Source organism: Xenopus tropicalis, chromosome 10 (genome assembly GCF_000004195.4).
Source record: "Xenopus tropicalis strain Nigerian chromosome 10, UCB_Xtro_10.0, whole genome shotgun sequence".
Classification (NCBI taxonomy): domain Eukaryota; kingdom Metazoa; phylum Chordata; class Amphibia; order Anura; family Pipidae; genus Xenopus; species Xenopus tropicalis.
In genome coordinates, this window is record NC_030686.2 from 12,950,559 (window position 1) to 12,967,508 (window position 16,950).

General features: G+C 40.5%; 1 protein-coding gene across 1 annotated transcript; it reads left to right on the forward strand.

The window, feature by feature from the left end:
- The first annotated feature begins 1,061 nt into the window (after positions 1-1,061).
- Positions 1,062-4,692, forward strand: gdf5 (growth differentiation factor 5). The gene is given in 2 exon segments (NM_001135117.1): positions 1,062-1,686; positions 3,827-4,692. Coding segments are annotated over 2 exon segments (1,491 nt in total).
- Positions 4,693-16,950: the final 12,258 nt, after the last annotated feature.

Consider the following 16,950-nt stretch of genomic DNA (forward strand, 5'->3'; position numbering starts at 1 on the left):
CTGGAAATGTATAGCATTGCTTTATACCAGGCACGGAAAGCCCCCCCCCCCCCCTATAATTTCCCATTTATTCTGGGCTACAATACTTAATTTTATAGAACATTTTATAATGTATTTTTAAAGTGCTATGGCATTACCACATTAGCATGTCATTCGTTTTTTTTCCCGTTTTTAATGGTTTGTATAATTGTTCTGAAAAATGATCCATAATGGTTAAACCCTATATTTAGCTGCTATCCGTGTAAATACGCAACGGCGCCATATATAAAGATTGAGAACAATGGAATTAAAAAAAAAAAAAAAAAGAGATTAGTAATATTTATGTTTACATTCTCATTGAAGTTCATGTAAGGTTAATGCAGAAGTCATTTTCCCCTCTTTAAATGACATAATTTGAAGTCTCAGGTCCTACAGAATGGATTCGCGTAGGGGTATGAGTCATGTTAATGGAAAGGTTACGGAAGATTTTTTTTTTTTTTTTTCTCTTTCTCGAGAAATATATCGCACTTAAATTAGTTTAGACAGCATGACATCAGAGAGTAATTAAATTGGTTTTTGTTGGAATTCCGCTTCCAACTCCTGAGCTCAGGTTTGTAAAAGATTTCTGAGCACCTGCGAATCTCTGTGTGTGAAATATTTTCACTGGAATGGATTCAAATCTTTAAAAAAAAAAAAAAAAAAAAAAAAAAAGGATTTACACAGAGGCAACATTACGCCATTCTTCCTCCTTGGAAAAAAAAAAAAAAACCCTCGGATTTAAACAAGACTCCTTCAAGTAGTCAGACAGTTTTGAAGCAGAAAAGAGGGAGGTAAAGTTTACCTTTTTCGAGAGCAACCTCTGTTCAGCTACACACTGGAGAAAGTGAGATTAGATCAGAACACATGTTCATTTTCACTATGGGACTGAATACACACATTAAGCAAAGAGATTTTGAAAGCAAAGTAAGAAGAAAGTTGTTCCTGCTGGCCTTGGTTTTCAGTTTCTTTCATGTTGTCTCGTGCCAGTTTGGTGGAACCTTTGCCATTTTTTTCGTTGGTGATGTTCAAGAGAAGATCAAAGGATGAAAGTACTGAAATATATTCCTTTACTGCTTTGGTATCTGATTTGGGACTACCTGGATTTGGTTCCTTTGGTACTGGGCCATTCTGAACAAAGTCATCCAGGAACGAAAGTAGGCATTGCTGGAACTGGAGGAAAAGAGAGAAACCCATTACCAAAGGTCAATGCAACCAGGACTGGAATCTTGGGTCATGGAGTTGGTCTTCAAAAGGGTAGGTCCAAGGTTCCCCTTGTTCAAAGTAGAATTTTTCTGTCTAAGAATGAGGACATCAAAAAACAAGCTGCCAGCAGAGCTAATCCACATGTCAAGACCGGAAACGCTGAAAATAGGCAATCTGGGGAAAAGATTGAGACCCCAAGGCCTCCACATGTAACCAGTAAGGCCTCTACCAAACTCATAAATATCCATGCAGATTCTGCAGGATTCAAACCCAAGAGGCCACCAAACCCGCTGACTGAAAAAGAGCAAAAAGACGCTTTCAAGCACCCCTTAATTACTCCTCATGAATACATGTTATCACTGTACCGGACTCTGTCAGATGTTGAAAGAAAAGGCATCAATGGAAGCTTGAAACTCGAGGCAGGATTAGCCAATACTATCACTAGCTTCATTGACAAGGGTCAAGGTAAGACGAATGCCAAATATCAATGTATATATAATTGAATCTACTTGAATAAAATACTTTGTAAAGAAAAACAACTGCATTATATCATAAGATTTCTTGATTTTGAGTATTATGTCAAACTGTGATACAGGTTCCATTCAGTCATGCTTCTAGAATTCAACTTTTACAACTTTTTTATGCTGTACCCTAAATTAGATTTATATGAATGGCATTTCAGGAAATATGCCATTTTGGTTGAAAATCACTGTTTTATGTATTATCGATCATATTGTTATTAGATAATGATAAAACAAAACAGAGGCGCCAAAAGGATAAAATTAGCTAAAAACACTTAAAAACCCAATGGGTTTTTAAGTGTTTTTAGCTAATTTTATCCTTTTGGCGCCTCTGTTTTGTTTTATCATTATACCGAGTCCACCTCGAGTGGAGGGGTGTCATCCCCATTTTTCTTCCTTCTACAGAGTGCGACTTCTTATTCCTGAGTGGGGTCAGGATAATCTCCCCACCTGCCTGTACAGTGGTTGCCTATTGGTAACCCTGGCTTGTGAGTATTAATTTGTCTACTCTACCATTACTCCTTGTAAAAACATTTTACACTATTGGGGCTCTTGGTGTTCCTTTCTGTCTTTATATTGTTATTAGAGTAATTTCTAGCAAAAATAGCAAATAATGTCTACCTTTGGACTGGACTACTTTTTATTTTGATATCTTTTGTCATTTGTAGTCAAAAATGGTTTAAATTTGAACATGGAATACTCATTTTGAACTCGGAAATGTAAAATATATTACTGAGGGAGCTTATTTTTCAGCGTAGTCAAGAGTCGTCATCTACGTATCTCAAACTCAACTCTTAATGCAGAGTGGAACAATTAAGTCTTTTTTTTTTAATGAACTTGACTAAATTTGTAAAATCAGCAGGTGAAACATCTGACTGAGTCCATAAAACTGAAACAGGTGTCGTATATCAAGTTCACAATCAGTTGGAAATGAGAATCACCATTAAATCATGAACAATGGTACCCATATAGTATTGATAACTTTCATTAGATAGTCAATGCCACCAGCTAAGTAGCCTCCATCTGTTGAGTTACTAGTTTATTACTTGAATTATTTATTCTTATTATTTATTATTCAATATTTTTTCAGAATGATGTAGCAATAACATTAGCTAAACCAAAATGTGTCGTAGTCCAGCATTACACTACATAGGGACCGTGACAGTGTTATTCAACAGAAATTCAGTCAGCTTCCAAGTCAAAATAAATAACATGTCTGCTTCCTCAAACAGGCAAAACATTGTTCCAAACGTTGCCTTAGCCTGTAGTTAAAGGTTTTAGTATTGACATAGCTATTCTCTCAGCGCAGAATACGTGTGCTCCTATGATAGCTCTTTATTAATTATAGATTTTTCCTTTGTAACATATTCATTTCAGTGTGATATGCCTGAATGCACAGCTTTAAGATATTAGCCTCCATGCTTTTCATTTTAATCAGTTTATGTACTTCTCCAACATGTGAAACGCGTTAAACACTAATTAAGAGCACTTCAGCAAAGTATTGCATAATTTATATTGTAAACACCTGAAACTAATAAAGGGACCGACACTTGGTTTCCTCGAGTGCAGTAAATCATGCGAATTGCCTCATGATATAAGTCATTAAGTCCTTCATCAAAGAAGGAAAAACAAGCAAACACATTTCACAAAAATGTGGTCAGATATCAGTGCACTGGCGCAGTGACCTTCTTCCATTTAAAAGGTTCATTTACTAATGACTTTGTACATTTTAGCAACCTTAGAGACTCTCTCGTAGACCTGCCTAGGGTCAGGATTTCCGTATTAGCTGTAGAAGCACCTCTCCTTAGTATATGTGAGCATTTTTTGTTGTTGTTTTGTACTTAAGACTAATTTCTCTTTGCTCTTTAGTTAGTAGAGAAACCAAATATTTTGGTAAAGCAAAATTAGTGCGTCAACTTTTTGATTTTTAAAGGTACAAGACATAGATTACAACAGATATTTATTGATCGTTCCACCACAGACCTTATAAAGGCTTACAAACCAGAACGTAGTCTTCTACAATAAAATGCTGTATTTATTTTTTGCTTTTGTAGCAAGATTTTCTCATTTTTGTTGTTTCCTAGATGAACGGATGGCAGCAGCAAGGCGGCAAAAGTACACTTTTGACATCAGTGCTTTGGAAAAAGATGGCTTATTAGGAGCAGAACTGCGTATTCTACGGAAAAGGCCGATCGACGCTAAACTTAACTCAGCTGGCAAACTGTGGCAGATTAAACTATACAGTTGCCCAGCGAACAAAAAATCCGCTACCCTTCTGGATTCTCGGCCTCTCAGCAGTATCGATACACCGAAATGGGAGGTCTTTGACATATGGAAGCTTTATAAAAATTTTAAAAACTCTGTTCAGTTGTGCTTTGAGCTTGAAGTTCTGGATAAGGGGAAACCTGCAGATTTAAGAAGTGTGGGATTTAACAGAACAGGAAGACAGACCAATGAGAAAGCTATTTTTCTCGTCTTTGGTAGGACAAAGAAACGGGACTTATTCTTCAATGAGATTAAAGCCAGGTCTGGCCAAGATGACAAAACTGTCTATGAATATTTATTTAATCAGAGGAGAAAGAGACGAGCTCCTCTGTCAACTCGGCAAGGGAAGAGGCCAAACAAGAATTCCAAAGCAAGATGTAGCAAGAAACCACTTCATGTCAATTTTAAGGATATGGGTTGGGATGATTGGATTATTGCACCTTTGGAGTATGAGGCATATCATTGTGAAGGGCTTTGTGAGTTCCCTCTGAGATCTCATTTAGAGCCTACCAACCATGCAGTGATCCAAACATTAATGAATTCAATGGACCCAGAGACTACGCCACCTACCTGTTGCGTTCCAACCAGACTAAGCCCAATAAGCATCCTTTACACAGACTCTGCCAACAATGTGGTGTATAAACAATATGAAGATATGGTTGTGGAGTCCTGTGGTTGTAGGTAGCAACAACCGAACTCACCAACCTAAGCGGAACATCTACAATAAAAATCAACTAGGGTCAAAGAATAAACATTGGATAGAATGTACACAAATGTTAAGAACTATAGAATACATGAATTATACGATACAATAAACCCTTACGATAAAACGAAGAGATGGATACTCTAACATGCAACTGATCAGATAATGACACTTAATAATTATCAGAATTTTAATCAGTGCCAATAACTGTTGTTAACACAGCAGAATCTTATAAAGAAGATACTTATACTGATTAGTTAACTAACACTCAAGTACATTTAAATGAAAAATAAATAAAAAAAATACTGAAAGAAAGAAGGGACCTGAAGAAGTGTTTATTTTGTTCTCTCTCTCTATATATATATATACATAAATATATGTTATAAAGTAACTTTCTTTGCTTTTTAGATCTTAAAAGGCTTAGTAAAATAGTTTTTAACTTTTATCAAATGTTGGTAAACAGAATACTTTGTCCTGGGAGGTCAGAAGGCATTTGATTCTATGTTAAAACTAAATAAATTATTGTAATATGCTTCTGTATATTTGTACTGCATTGTTGTCTTACGATGTATATTTCTAAGTAATTTGTTGCATTGATAGGTGGTGATAATTTAATACAACAACTTCAAGAAAAACATTACTTTTCAGATGTTGAAAAATAAAAGATGTAAATATGAATCTGCTTTTCCTAAAATGCCCGACATTTATTGAGTTGAACGGTCTAGAATTAGAAAGGGGTGGAGTGTTTCTAAACAAAGAATTTGTTGTATGAAATAGAAATAGAATAGTCCAGAACCTCATAATTCTTTAGAGTAGGGGACATTTTAATCTAAGCACATCTGGTATTCACACCAGTCCCTGATATAAAGGGGGGTAGCTTACTAGTCGACTGGAATCCTCTACTTACAGCAACATACAAAGGAGAACCTGTTATCCACTAAGAATGGAGGATTAGAGTAATTATTAAGAGGAAAGAAGGCAGCAAAAGTAAGAAGTTTTTCTTTTAAATGAGGTTGTATTGATTCACACACTTCATAAATTAAATAAAAAAGATTAGATACAGGATTGCAGTAACTTATTTATACATTGAGCTTATTTAGGGGATTGTTCCAAAGTCAAGACAAGAAAGCTTGGTATGAAAGATCATTTTGATTTCTTGATCATGAATGATTAGTAAATACTGTAGCAACCACAGCAGTGTATGACCAGAGTACTGTCATTACAATGAGGGTTGTGTAGGACTCTGGGAATGAGGAGCAAAATCTGGAAATAAGCAGAAGACCAAATGTGCACATTGAGCCCTCACCAACTCTTCAGGGCTATACATAGCTAAACATGTACTCACTCTTCTGGCTTTGCTTCTGCTGAAACTACCAGAATTAAATGTGGCCACTCCAGAGTAAGGAGTCCTTAAAGCAGGGGTCGGGAACCTTTTTGGCTGAGAGAGACCACATTTTTTAAAATGTAATTCCGTGAGAGCCATACAATATGTTTGGCCGTGGATGCTGCAGGGCAAGGTAGGTGGCTCCCAAGGATGCCGGATGCAGAGGAGGGTGTGGCCTGCGCTCGGCGGATAGAAGACGTGTTCTAAGGCTTAGAACACGTCTTCTATCCGCCAAGCACAGGTGCAAGGTAGGGTGGGTGCCAAGGATGCCGGATGTGATGCGGAGGAGGGCGTGGCCTGCGTTCGGCAGATAGAAGACGTGTTCTAAGGCTTAGAACACGTCTTCTATCCGCTGAGCACAGGCCACGCCCCCCGGTATTGTTTTTATTAAAGATGTGGCAGTGAGCCAGATGCAGCCATCAAAAGAGCCACATCTGGCTCCCGAGCCATAGGTTCCCTACCCCTGCCTTAAAGTGATACTGACACTAAAAAACTACTCTTCAAAAGTAGTTTGAAGAGTATACCTATCGGTATAAGTATAAGTTCTGAATTGACAAAGCCAGATGGATGACTGGTGAAACGTCTTCAAGAAAAAACACAGCAAGTCCAGTTGATTTGACTTATTACTACAGATTTACCTATAGGCCATGTTGATAATTTTTTACAGATAGGGCTGCTTTTTTAAGTAATTGTTACTTGAAGTTACTAAACCTGAGAAAAAATCTGAGATATGGTCATTAAAATTATATTCTGCAAATATTTGCAAAAATGGATCTTTACCTGCAGAGGTGGAGCTGCCTAAAGTCTCTGTGCTGTGCAAGCTAGGGGATTCACATGGAAGGGAGGCACAGGCAACACTCGCTTCTGTGCACGCCTCTTCACTTGCTGTTTCAGCTGTTCATTTATCTGATTGGCCGAATTGTTTCAGCCAATCAGATCAGGGGTATGCAAATGAACAGTGCATGCACAGTAGCGATCAAGGCCTACACTTCCTTCAGTCAGCTGGTAACGTTAGAATGATGTGGAAAGGACTTTATTCAGCCAGAGTGTCTATGCAGCACAGGTGAAAATGGCCCATTTTTTTTTCAATTAAACCAAATTGCAAATATAATTTTAATGACCATATCTTTTTATTTTTCCAAACTGTTGTTGATGAACCACTTCTTTAAGACTTGATGGCCAACTTACAGGATTCTGTACTTGGCACTCAGTTATTTAAAAAGTTTGGCCAACTGTTTCTTAAGAAATATTGCTATTTTAGAAAAAAGAAAAGAAGCAATAAAATCGGAGACCATCTCAGATCTCAATATCTGAAATCTGAGAAAAGTAATTTTCAGAGCTAGCAAATACTTATGCTGCATTATCTGAGGTGGGTAGAAATCTTTTCTTGAAAGCTTGACTTGCAAAATGTGTTGCCCGGCTTTCAGTCCAAATAAACAAATGGCCAAATGCCACAATGATCAACATAAGGTGGCCATACACGGGACGAATAGCTTGTTTTGTGAGGTCACCAAACGAGAAGAGCTACTCCTGATATGCCCACCCATAGGGCCAAATTATCAAATGAAACCCCCGGCATAGGCGCCATCGGATCAGGGACCGCATCAATGAGCCATGCGGTCCCTGATCAAATGGAAAAACAAACTACCCTTTTGAGGTCTGTCCAACTTTAGGCCAGATCTCGGTCGGGTAGGCACGTTGGGGGTGCCCATACAGGTGCAAATAAGCTGCCAAATCAGTCTAAAGGACCTGAATCATGTATGGCCTTTATTGCGTGCCTTTACTACCACATTATCTTCCCATCTGTCAATCTGGAGTTCAGTAGGTCACCCCATGGCTTGTGGCCAGGATATTCCTTTGTATTCTTGCCCATGTGTCTAAGACTTTAGAATAGAAGAACATTTCTGTTGCCTATTTGGTAGCCCCATGTGAACTGCTGGCCTGCAGGAGGTTCTGCTTGTAGTAAAACTGGGTATCTGACCTTCCAAAACTTGCCTTCAAGCCAGAAATGTAAAAATGACACCTACTTTGAGGCCACTTGGAGCAACATCAATGGGGTGGTCAGTAACATGTTGGGGATAACTGGGTTAGAGTACCAGGGAGCAAAGAGAAAAACTATGATGAGATATGTGGATGCCCATTTTATCTTGGCTTTGGTATCCTAAATATTCCCAGAAGCCTAGCAGGGCATTTACTTAGGTTGCACCTATTTGCTGTCCTGGATACACCTGATACTATACAGGGCGATCAAGGATATGATTTATTTTCTAAGCTACCCTCAGCCAACATTTACAATTTACAAAGAAGGAGCGTTATCACGAACATCCTGAATTTGCACTGGTAGGTAGAATAATAAAGAAAGATGATTGAAAGACACAGCAATTCAATAAAAGAAAAAAAATAATTTGGATAAAAGGAAACGGAAGCAGAGGCTATGCTTACAGAATCATGCTGTGGTTTCCACTTCCTTTGGACCCATTGCTAATTAAAAATAAATAGGCGTCTTCAGTGCTGCTAATATGGCTGCCATCAAGATGGTAGATTAAATATACAGTATATTAGAATTATTTTCAACAACTGGCAAGACCTTTACAGGGGTATAATAATTTGTTTTCTCAACTGGAGTTAACTGTAATTAAACTGTAATTAAACTGTGGCCACTTAACCAGCATGTGAATCAAATGTGCCCATGTAACAGCAATTATATTGCCAAACCTTGGTCATTTACCTATAACCAATGGGGCCTGGAGCCAGAGAGATACATTAGGTTCTGCTAAACCGAATCATGGATTCAGTGCATCACTAATAACAACTGTAATAATTTTCATCAACTTTACAGTCAGGCAACAGTATAGAAAAAAAAATATGACTTTAAGGTCCTTGAGTCTGGAGTTATAAACCTCCGACCTTGTAAAAGCAAACTTTCCATTAAAACAAACACACACTCCACTGGAAATTAGTCAGTAAGGATTAAATAAGAAAATACAAGCTTTAGGCGAATGGCTTGGGGAACAGCATTACAAATAAGCACCGAGTTTGCCTTCAGCATATTGCCATAAACGTTTCTATTTCTAGACATTTCTGGGGTTTAACCTTTAGGTGTGCACAATTATTTCTATAATTAACAGTAATAAATGTTTATAAGATATGTATCAATGTTTCTTGCATTTTCCTTTCCTTAACCCTTCTGCTCAGCTTTACTTTGTCTTCCTGTGATGGAGTCGGTTTTGGTTGATTGACAGAGCACTGAGCTCTCTGATTGGTTGTCTCCCCGTTGAGACTAAATTCCTCCCCACAGGTTTTGCGGAGTAGAGACATTCTACTTTGATTTAAAAAATGTAATGGTGTATCAATCTGGCTTCCTTCCAGGACTATAGCCTTAAAATTATAAAAAAAAAATTCAGGGTTGAACTGGGGGGTGCTGGGCTCATTGGGGCTGACACCGCAGGGGCCCCCACAGCCCCCCAGAATACTGGCCACAGTGCCTCAACCAAGTGGGCACTTACGCTGTAGCATACAGGAAACTTTGTAGAACTGACACTCTTCCCAGTGGCACCGGTAAGCTCCTGGATGTCTAGCAGCCCAGCAGATAACAGGATGGACTCTCTCTGTGCAGCTGAATCTCCAGTCTCCCAGCAATCTGATCCCTCCCATATAATCAGGTTGGATGAAGTCTCAGGTAGAGGAAGCAAAGACCCAAAAGAATGCAGGCAGCCAACAGCTAACTGGGAAAATGATCTTCTGATCAACTACAAAATCTCAAAAACACTGCAAAAATGTTAATTGGGAAAATGTTTATGTCCATCCAGTCCAACCCTTCCAAGTGAACCCCAGCTCACACACAAACCTATTCCGATCTATCTATACACTCACACATATAAACCATATATAACAACATCAATACTAACTGTAGATTTTAGTATCACAATAGCCTTGGATACTATGCTTCTTTAGGAAATCATCCAAGCATTAACAGAAAAAAATCTGCCATCACATCACTAGAAAGGGCATTCCCCAACCTCACTGCCCTCACCGTGAGGAACCCCCTACGCTGCTTCAAATGGAAGCTCCGTTCCTCTAATCTAAAGGGGGGGCCTCTGGTGCGCTGGTCATTTTTATGGGAAAAAAGAACCCCCCCCCATCTGTCTATAATCCCCTCTAATGTACTTGTACAGAGTAATCATGTCCCCTCGCAAGCGCCTCTTTTCCAGAGAAAACAACCCCAACCTCGACAGTCTCACCTCATAGTTTAACCCTTCTGTCCCCTTTACCAGTTTAGTTGCAGTCTCTGCACTCTCTCCAGCTCATTAATATCCTTCTTAAGGACTGGAGCCCAAAACTGCACTGCATACTCAAGGTGAGGCCTTACCAGGGACCTATAAAGGGGCAAAATTATATTTTCATCCCTTGAGTCAATGCCCTTTTTTATACAAAACTGCACTTTATTTGCTTTAGTAGCCACAGAATGACACTGCCTGGAATTAGACAACTTGTTATCTACAAAAACCCCCAGATCCTTCTCAGTTAAGGATTACCCAACACACTGCCATTTAGTGTATAACTCACATTTATATTATTTCTACCACAAAATAGAAACAGTACTGTCTATGCCCCCCTCCAGGTCATTAATAAACAAGTTAAAAAGCAAAGGACCAAGGACTGACCCCTGCGGTACTCTGCTTACAACACTGGTCCAATTAGAAAATGTTCCATTTACCACCACTCTGTGTATTCTATCCTTCAGCCAGTTTTCTATCCAAGTACAAATATTATATTCTTGGCCGATATTCCTCAATTTTATCATTTACTTTCTGTGCGGTACTGTATCAAATGCTTTAGTAAAGTATGTCTATGAAGATTTTCATTCATCCAGGTCATGGTATATCTAGTATAAATAAATTTAAAGCAACTGGACTTGTTTGGTAATCATTCAAGACGTTTCACTACTCATCCGAGCAGCTTCTTCAGTTAAACTGACTGGTATGGGAAATCCTCAGCATATATACTCTATATATACTTTAGTAAAGTAGATGACATCCACTGCCATTCCAGCATCAAGGTTCCTGCTCACACTGCCAGATCAGCAGGAAGAACAGGGGGCGGGGCTTAGGGAACTGTTCTAAACCATATTATTACCTTAAAAATAATGAATAGGCTGCACATTTTTTTAATTGATGTATATTGCAAAATTGCTTGAAATTATGTTTTATTTTAAAAAATGTTAAGTTGGATTTGGGCGGAGTTCCCTTTTGAAAATAATTTATTAATTATTATAATTAATTAATATAATTTTATTAAAGGCTGAATAGTCTTAAGGGATAGAAAAACTCTGTTTCTTGACAGTTGATTAAGATTTCATATTGGTTTGGAAATGTTGACTGATCATAGTGGTTTGCCCAAGGAAATAATACTACAGTAGATGGGTTTGTTGCCTCCTTGAGAATAAGTTAGACGTTACATAGGAATTATACAAATGAGAGGTTGAACATACGTCTTCCTACATAGTTACATAGGGTTGAAAAAAGACCAGAGTCCATCAAGTTCAACCCATCCAAGTAAACCCAGCACACACAACCCACACCTACCTATCTATACACTCACATATATAAACTATATATACAACCACTAATACTAACTGTAGATAATAGTATCACAATAGCCTTGGATATTCTGCTTGATCAAGAACTCATCCAGGCCCCTCTTATAGGCATTAACAGAATCTGCCATTACCCCATCACTAGGAAGGGCATTCCCCAACCTCACTGCCCTCACCGTGAGGAACCCCCTACGCTGCTTCAAATGGAAGCTCCGTTCCTCTAATCTAAAGGGGGGGCTCTGGTGCGTTGATTGTTTTTATGGGAAAAAAGAACCCCCCCATCTGCCTATAATCCCCTCTAATGTACTTGTACAGAATAATCATGTCCCCTCGCAAGCGCCTCTTTTCCAGAGAAAACAACCTCAACCTCGACAGTCTAACCTCATAGCTTAAATCTTCCATCCCCTTTACCAGTTTAGTTGCAGTCTCTGCACTCTCTCCAGCTCATTAATATCCTTCTTAAGGACTGGAGCCCAAAACTGCCCCCCATACTCAAGGTGAGGCCTTACCAGGGACCTATAAAGGGGCAAAATTATGTTCTCATCCCTTGAGTCAATGTCCTTTTTTATACAAGACAGCACTTTATTTATACAAAGACACAAACTAAGGAATTTTAGCAAACAAAGACATTTCCATACACGTTCCAATGTCTCTGACCATGAAAAAGAAGTTCCTTGGGGTTTTAGTGTGAAGAGAGGATGCAAAGACTCTTGTACTTGCAAGTATATGGCAAAGATACAAACCTAAATCTCAGCGTTAAACCTTTTTTTTTTTTCACTGCAGACTGATTTATACGCTAAATATTATTTTAAAATGTTTCATTTGGGAATCAACATGATCTTTAAAATGCAGTACCTGTCCATAGAAAGAGCTGAAAGAAGGCCAGCAATGGAAATAAACAGATCTCTGCAAGACAGGTACGCGTGGCTAATTTATGTTGTATTTGGCTACAACAGAAGTGGAAGCTTGGATCCGTAAACCTAAAAGTGTGCCACTGAAAACAATACATTCCCATTACGGTTTGCATGTGTTCCTAACGTTTATGTATACTTTCGAATGAATATGTCATTTCCTGCGTAAAATGCACTTGTTTGTACAGCAGAGAAAGCAGTAACCGTCCATGAAGGCTCCATGAATTTCACTCGGAGCAGCATAAAAATCCCCAGACACCTGCATAATAAAAGGTGTCAAAAGATATTGTTTTTACAAGAACTTGGGTAAAGCTAATAAAAAATAATTTGAATCAAGAAAGAAAGAAAGAATATTGCAGCTCCAATCATAATTTAAAGAAAGCACTTTTTTTTTTTTACTTTAAAATACATAGAAGCAAACAGCTGCTTTAACTACTCTTGGAAGAACAAATGCTGAAGCCCATCCATAAAAGGAAGGCAGAAGTAGGAAAATACAGGTATAGAACCCCTTATCCAGAATGCTCGGGACCAAGGGTATTCCAGATAAGAAGTCTTTCTGTAATTTGGATCTCCATACCTTAAGTCTACTAAAAAATAAATAAAACATTAATTAAACCCAATAGGATTGTTCTGCCCCAATAAGGGGTAATTATATCTTAGTTGGGATCAATTACAGGTACTGTTTTATTATTACAGAGAAAAGGGAATCATTTAACCATGAAATAAACCCAATAGGGCTGTTCTGCCCCCAATAAGGGGTAATTATATCTTAGTTGGGATCAAGTACAGGTACTGTTTTATTATTACAGAGAAAAGGGAATCATTTAACCATGAAATAAACCCAATAGGGCTGTTCTGCCCCCAATAAGGGGTAATTATATCTTAGTTGGGATCAAGTACAGGTACTGTTTTATTATTACAGAGAAAAGGGAATCATTTAACCATGAAATAAACCCAATAGGGCTGTTCTGCCCCCAATAAGGGGTAATTATATCTTAGTTGGGATCAAGTACAGGTACTGTTTTATTATTACAGAGAAAAGGGAATCATTTAACCATTAAATAAACCCAATAGGGCTGTTCTGCCCCCAATAAGGGGTAATTATATCTTAGTTGGGATCAAGTACAGGTACTGTTTTATTATTACAGAGAAAAAGGAAATCAGTTTTAAAATTCTGAATTATTTGATTAAAATGGTGTCTATGGGAGACGGGACAGAAATAATGAAAGGATTAACTTCTATTTGAAACTGTCTAAAACAGAAAACAATGAGGGGATTAAATCCTCCTTGAAAATGTGTCAAGGACAGGCTGTCACTGACTAGTCTATTCAAATCGACCTTTTCTCAAAATTGCTTTGTAAATGTGCCCCCATGTGTGCAGTATGTCATAGGGCACATTTACTAAGCAATTTTGGTTTTTTTTTTACTTCTAGATATCTTCGAGATTTACGAATGGGTTTTTGGTAGTACTTGATTTTTCTGATACTGTTTCTCTAAAAAAATTCCCCCCAGAAATTCCAGTTTCTCAAAAATAACTCCCATAATTCATGATTTATTAATGGTTAGGTAACTTTTTTTTTTTTGTCAAAAAAAGAGTTGACAGATTTGGTCTGTTGAGTACCATTGAGTCCTATGGAGGTTTAGAATAGTAGAGAAATAGACTAGTCAGTGACAGCCTGTCCTATAAGGAGAAGTTAATCCCATTATTGTTTTCTATTTTACCCAGTTTCAAGTGAAAAGAATGCCAATGCTCCTAAAATGGCTGCTGGAGCAATTCCTGTTTGGGAAAACTAAAGAGAATTCATGGAAACGAACGACCGTTTAAACTCGACTTTTTTGAGTTTTAACAATACTTTGAACTCGAAAAATTCTAGATTTTCTAACTCGAACTTTTCGTACGAACGCTTCAAGCACTATCGTGGCATTTTATAAATACAACAATGATCGAGTTTAATTCAAATTTGTACCATGTCGAGTTTATATGACTTTCAAGGTCAGAAAAAAACGAATTTTAGTAAATCAGTCCCTTAGAGCGAAAAAACTCGAATTGTGGGAGAAAATTCCAATCAAACATTGATAAATCATCCTCAGTGTGTGGTGGCAACATGTGTGAATGGATTGCCCATTCCCACACCTTGGGGTACCTTTACCAATTCACGAACGCTCCGAATGTGTTCGAATGCGCTTCTTTCGTAATGAGCATAAATTTTGCAACAAGTTCGTACCTTGCGCGACTTTTTTGTATTTTTCATGACTTTTTCGTACTTTGCGACAAAATTTGTGCGACAAAATCGTATTCGTTGTGCGAATACAAAAGTTTCGGATTCATGCAAGCTTCGTTATCGTGACTTTCCTTGGGCCAGGTTGGAGCTGCAGAGTGCCATTGAGTCCTATGGGAGACTTTCCTTGGGCCGGGTTGGAGCTGCAGTGTGCCATTGAGCCCTATGGGAGACTTTCCTTGGGCCGGGTTGGAGCTGCAGAGTGCCATTGAGCCCTATGGGAGACTTTCCTTGGGCCGGGTTGGAGCTGCAGAGTGCCATTGAGCCCTATGGGAGACTTTCCTTGGGCCGGGTTGGAGCTGCAGAGTGCCATTGAGCCCTATGGGAGACTTTCCTTGGGCCGGGTTGGAGCTGCAGAGTGCCATTGAGCCCTATGGGAGACTTTCCTTGGGCCGGGTTGGAGCTGCAGAGTGCCATTGAGCCCTATGGGAGACTTTCCTTGGGCCGGGTTGGAGCTGCAGAGTGCCATTGAGCCCTATGGGAGACTTTCCTTGGGCCGGGTTGGAGCTGCAGAGTGCCATTGAGCCCTATGGGAGACTTTCCTTGGGCCGGGTTGGAGCTGCAGAGTGCCATTGAGCCCTATGGGAGACTTTCCTTGGGCCGGGTTGGAGCTGTAGAGCGCCATAGAGCCCTATGGGAGACTTTCCTTGGGCCGGGTTGGAGCTGCAGAGTGCCATTGACTCTATGGGAGACTTTCCTTGGGCCGGGTTGGAGCTGCAGAGTGCCATTGAGCCTTATGGGAGACTTTCCTTGGGCCGGGTTGGAGCTGCAGAGTGCCATTGACTCTATGGGAGACTTTCCTTGGGCCGGGTTGGAGCTGCAGAGTGCCATTGAGCCCTATGGGAGACTTTCCTTGGGCCGGGTTGGAGCTGCAGAGTGCCATTGACTCTATGGGAGACTTTCCTTGGGCCGGGTTGGAGCTGCAGAGTGCCATTGAGCCCTATGGGAGACTTTCCTTGGGCCAGGTTGGAGCTGCAGAGTGCCATTGAGCCCTATGGGAGACTTTCCTTGGGCCGGGTTGGAGCTGCAGAGTGCCATTGAGCCCTATGGGAGACTTTCCTTGGGCCGGGTTGGAGCTGCAGAGTGCCATTGAGCCCTATGGGAGACTTTCCTTGGGCCGGGTTGGAGCTGTAGAGCGCCATAGAGCCCTATGGGAGACTTTCCTTGGGCCGGGTTGGAGCTGCAGAGTGCCATTGACTCTATGGGAGACTTTCCTTGGGCCGGGTTGGAGCTGCAGAGTGCCATTGAGCCTTATGGGAGACTTTCCTTGGGCCGGGTTGGAGCTGCAGAGTGCCATTGACTCTATGGGAGACTTTCCTTGGGCCGGGTTGGAGCTGCAGAGTGCCATTGAGCCCTATGGGAGACTTTCCTTGGGCCGGGTTGGAGCTGCAGAGTGCCATTGACTCTATGGGAGACTTTCCTTGGGCCGGGTTGGAGCTGCAGAGTGCCATTGAGCCCTATGGGAGACTTTCCTTGGGCCAGGTTGGAGCTGCAGAGTGCCATTGAGCCCTATGGGAGACTTTCCTTGGGCCGGGTTGGAGCTGCAGAGTGCCATTGAGCCCTATGGGAGACTTTCCTTGGGCCGGGTTGGAGCTGCAGAGTGCCATTGAGCCCTATGGGAGACTTTCCTTGGGCCGGGTTGGAGCTGCAGAGTGCCATTGAGCCCTATGGGAGACTTTCCTTGGGCCGGGTTGGAGCTGCAGAGTGCCATTGAGCCCTATGGGAGACTTTCCTCGGGCCGGGTTGGAGCTGCAGAATGCCATTGAGCCCTATTGGAGACTTTCCTCGGGCCGGGTTGGAGCTGCAGAGTGCCATTGAGCCCTATGGGAGGCTTTCTTTGGGCCGGGTTGGAGCTGCAGAGTGCCATTGAGCCCTATGGGAGACTTTCCTTGGGCCGGGTTGGAGCTGCAGAGTGCCATTGAGCCCTATGGGAGACTTTCCTTGGGCCAGGTTGGAGCTGCAGAGTGCCATTCAGCCCTATGGGAGACTTTCCGTGGGCCAGGTTGAAGCTGCAGAGTGCCATTGAGCCCTATGGGAGACTTTCCTTGGGCCGGGTTGGAGCTGCAGAGT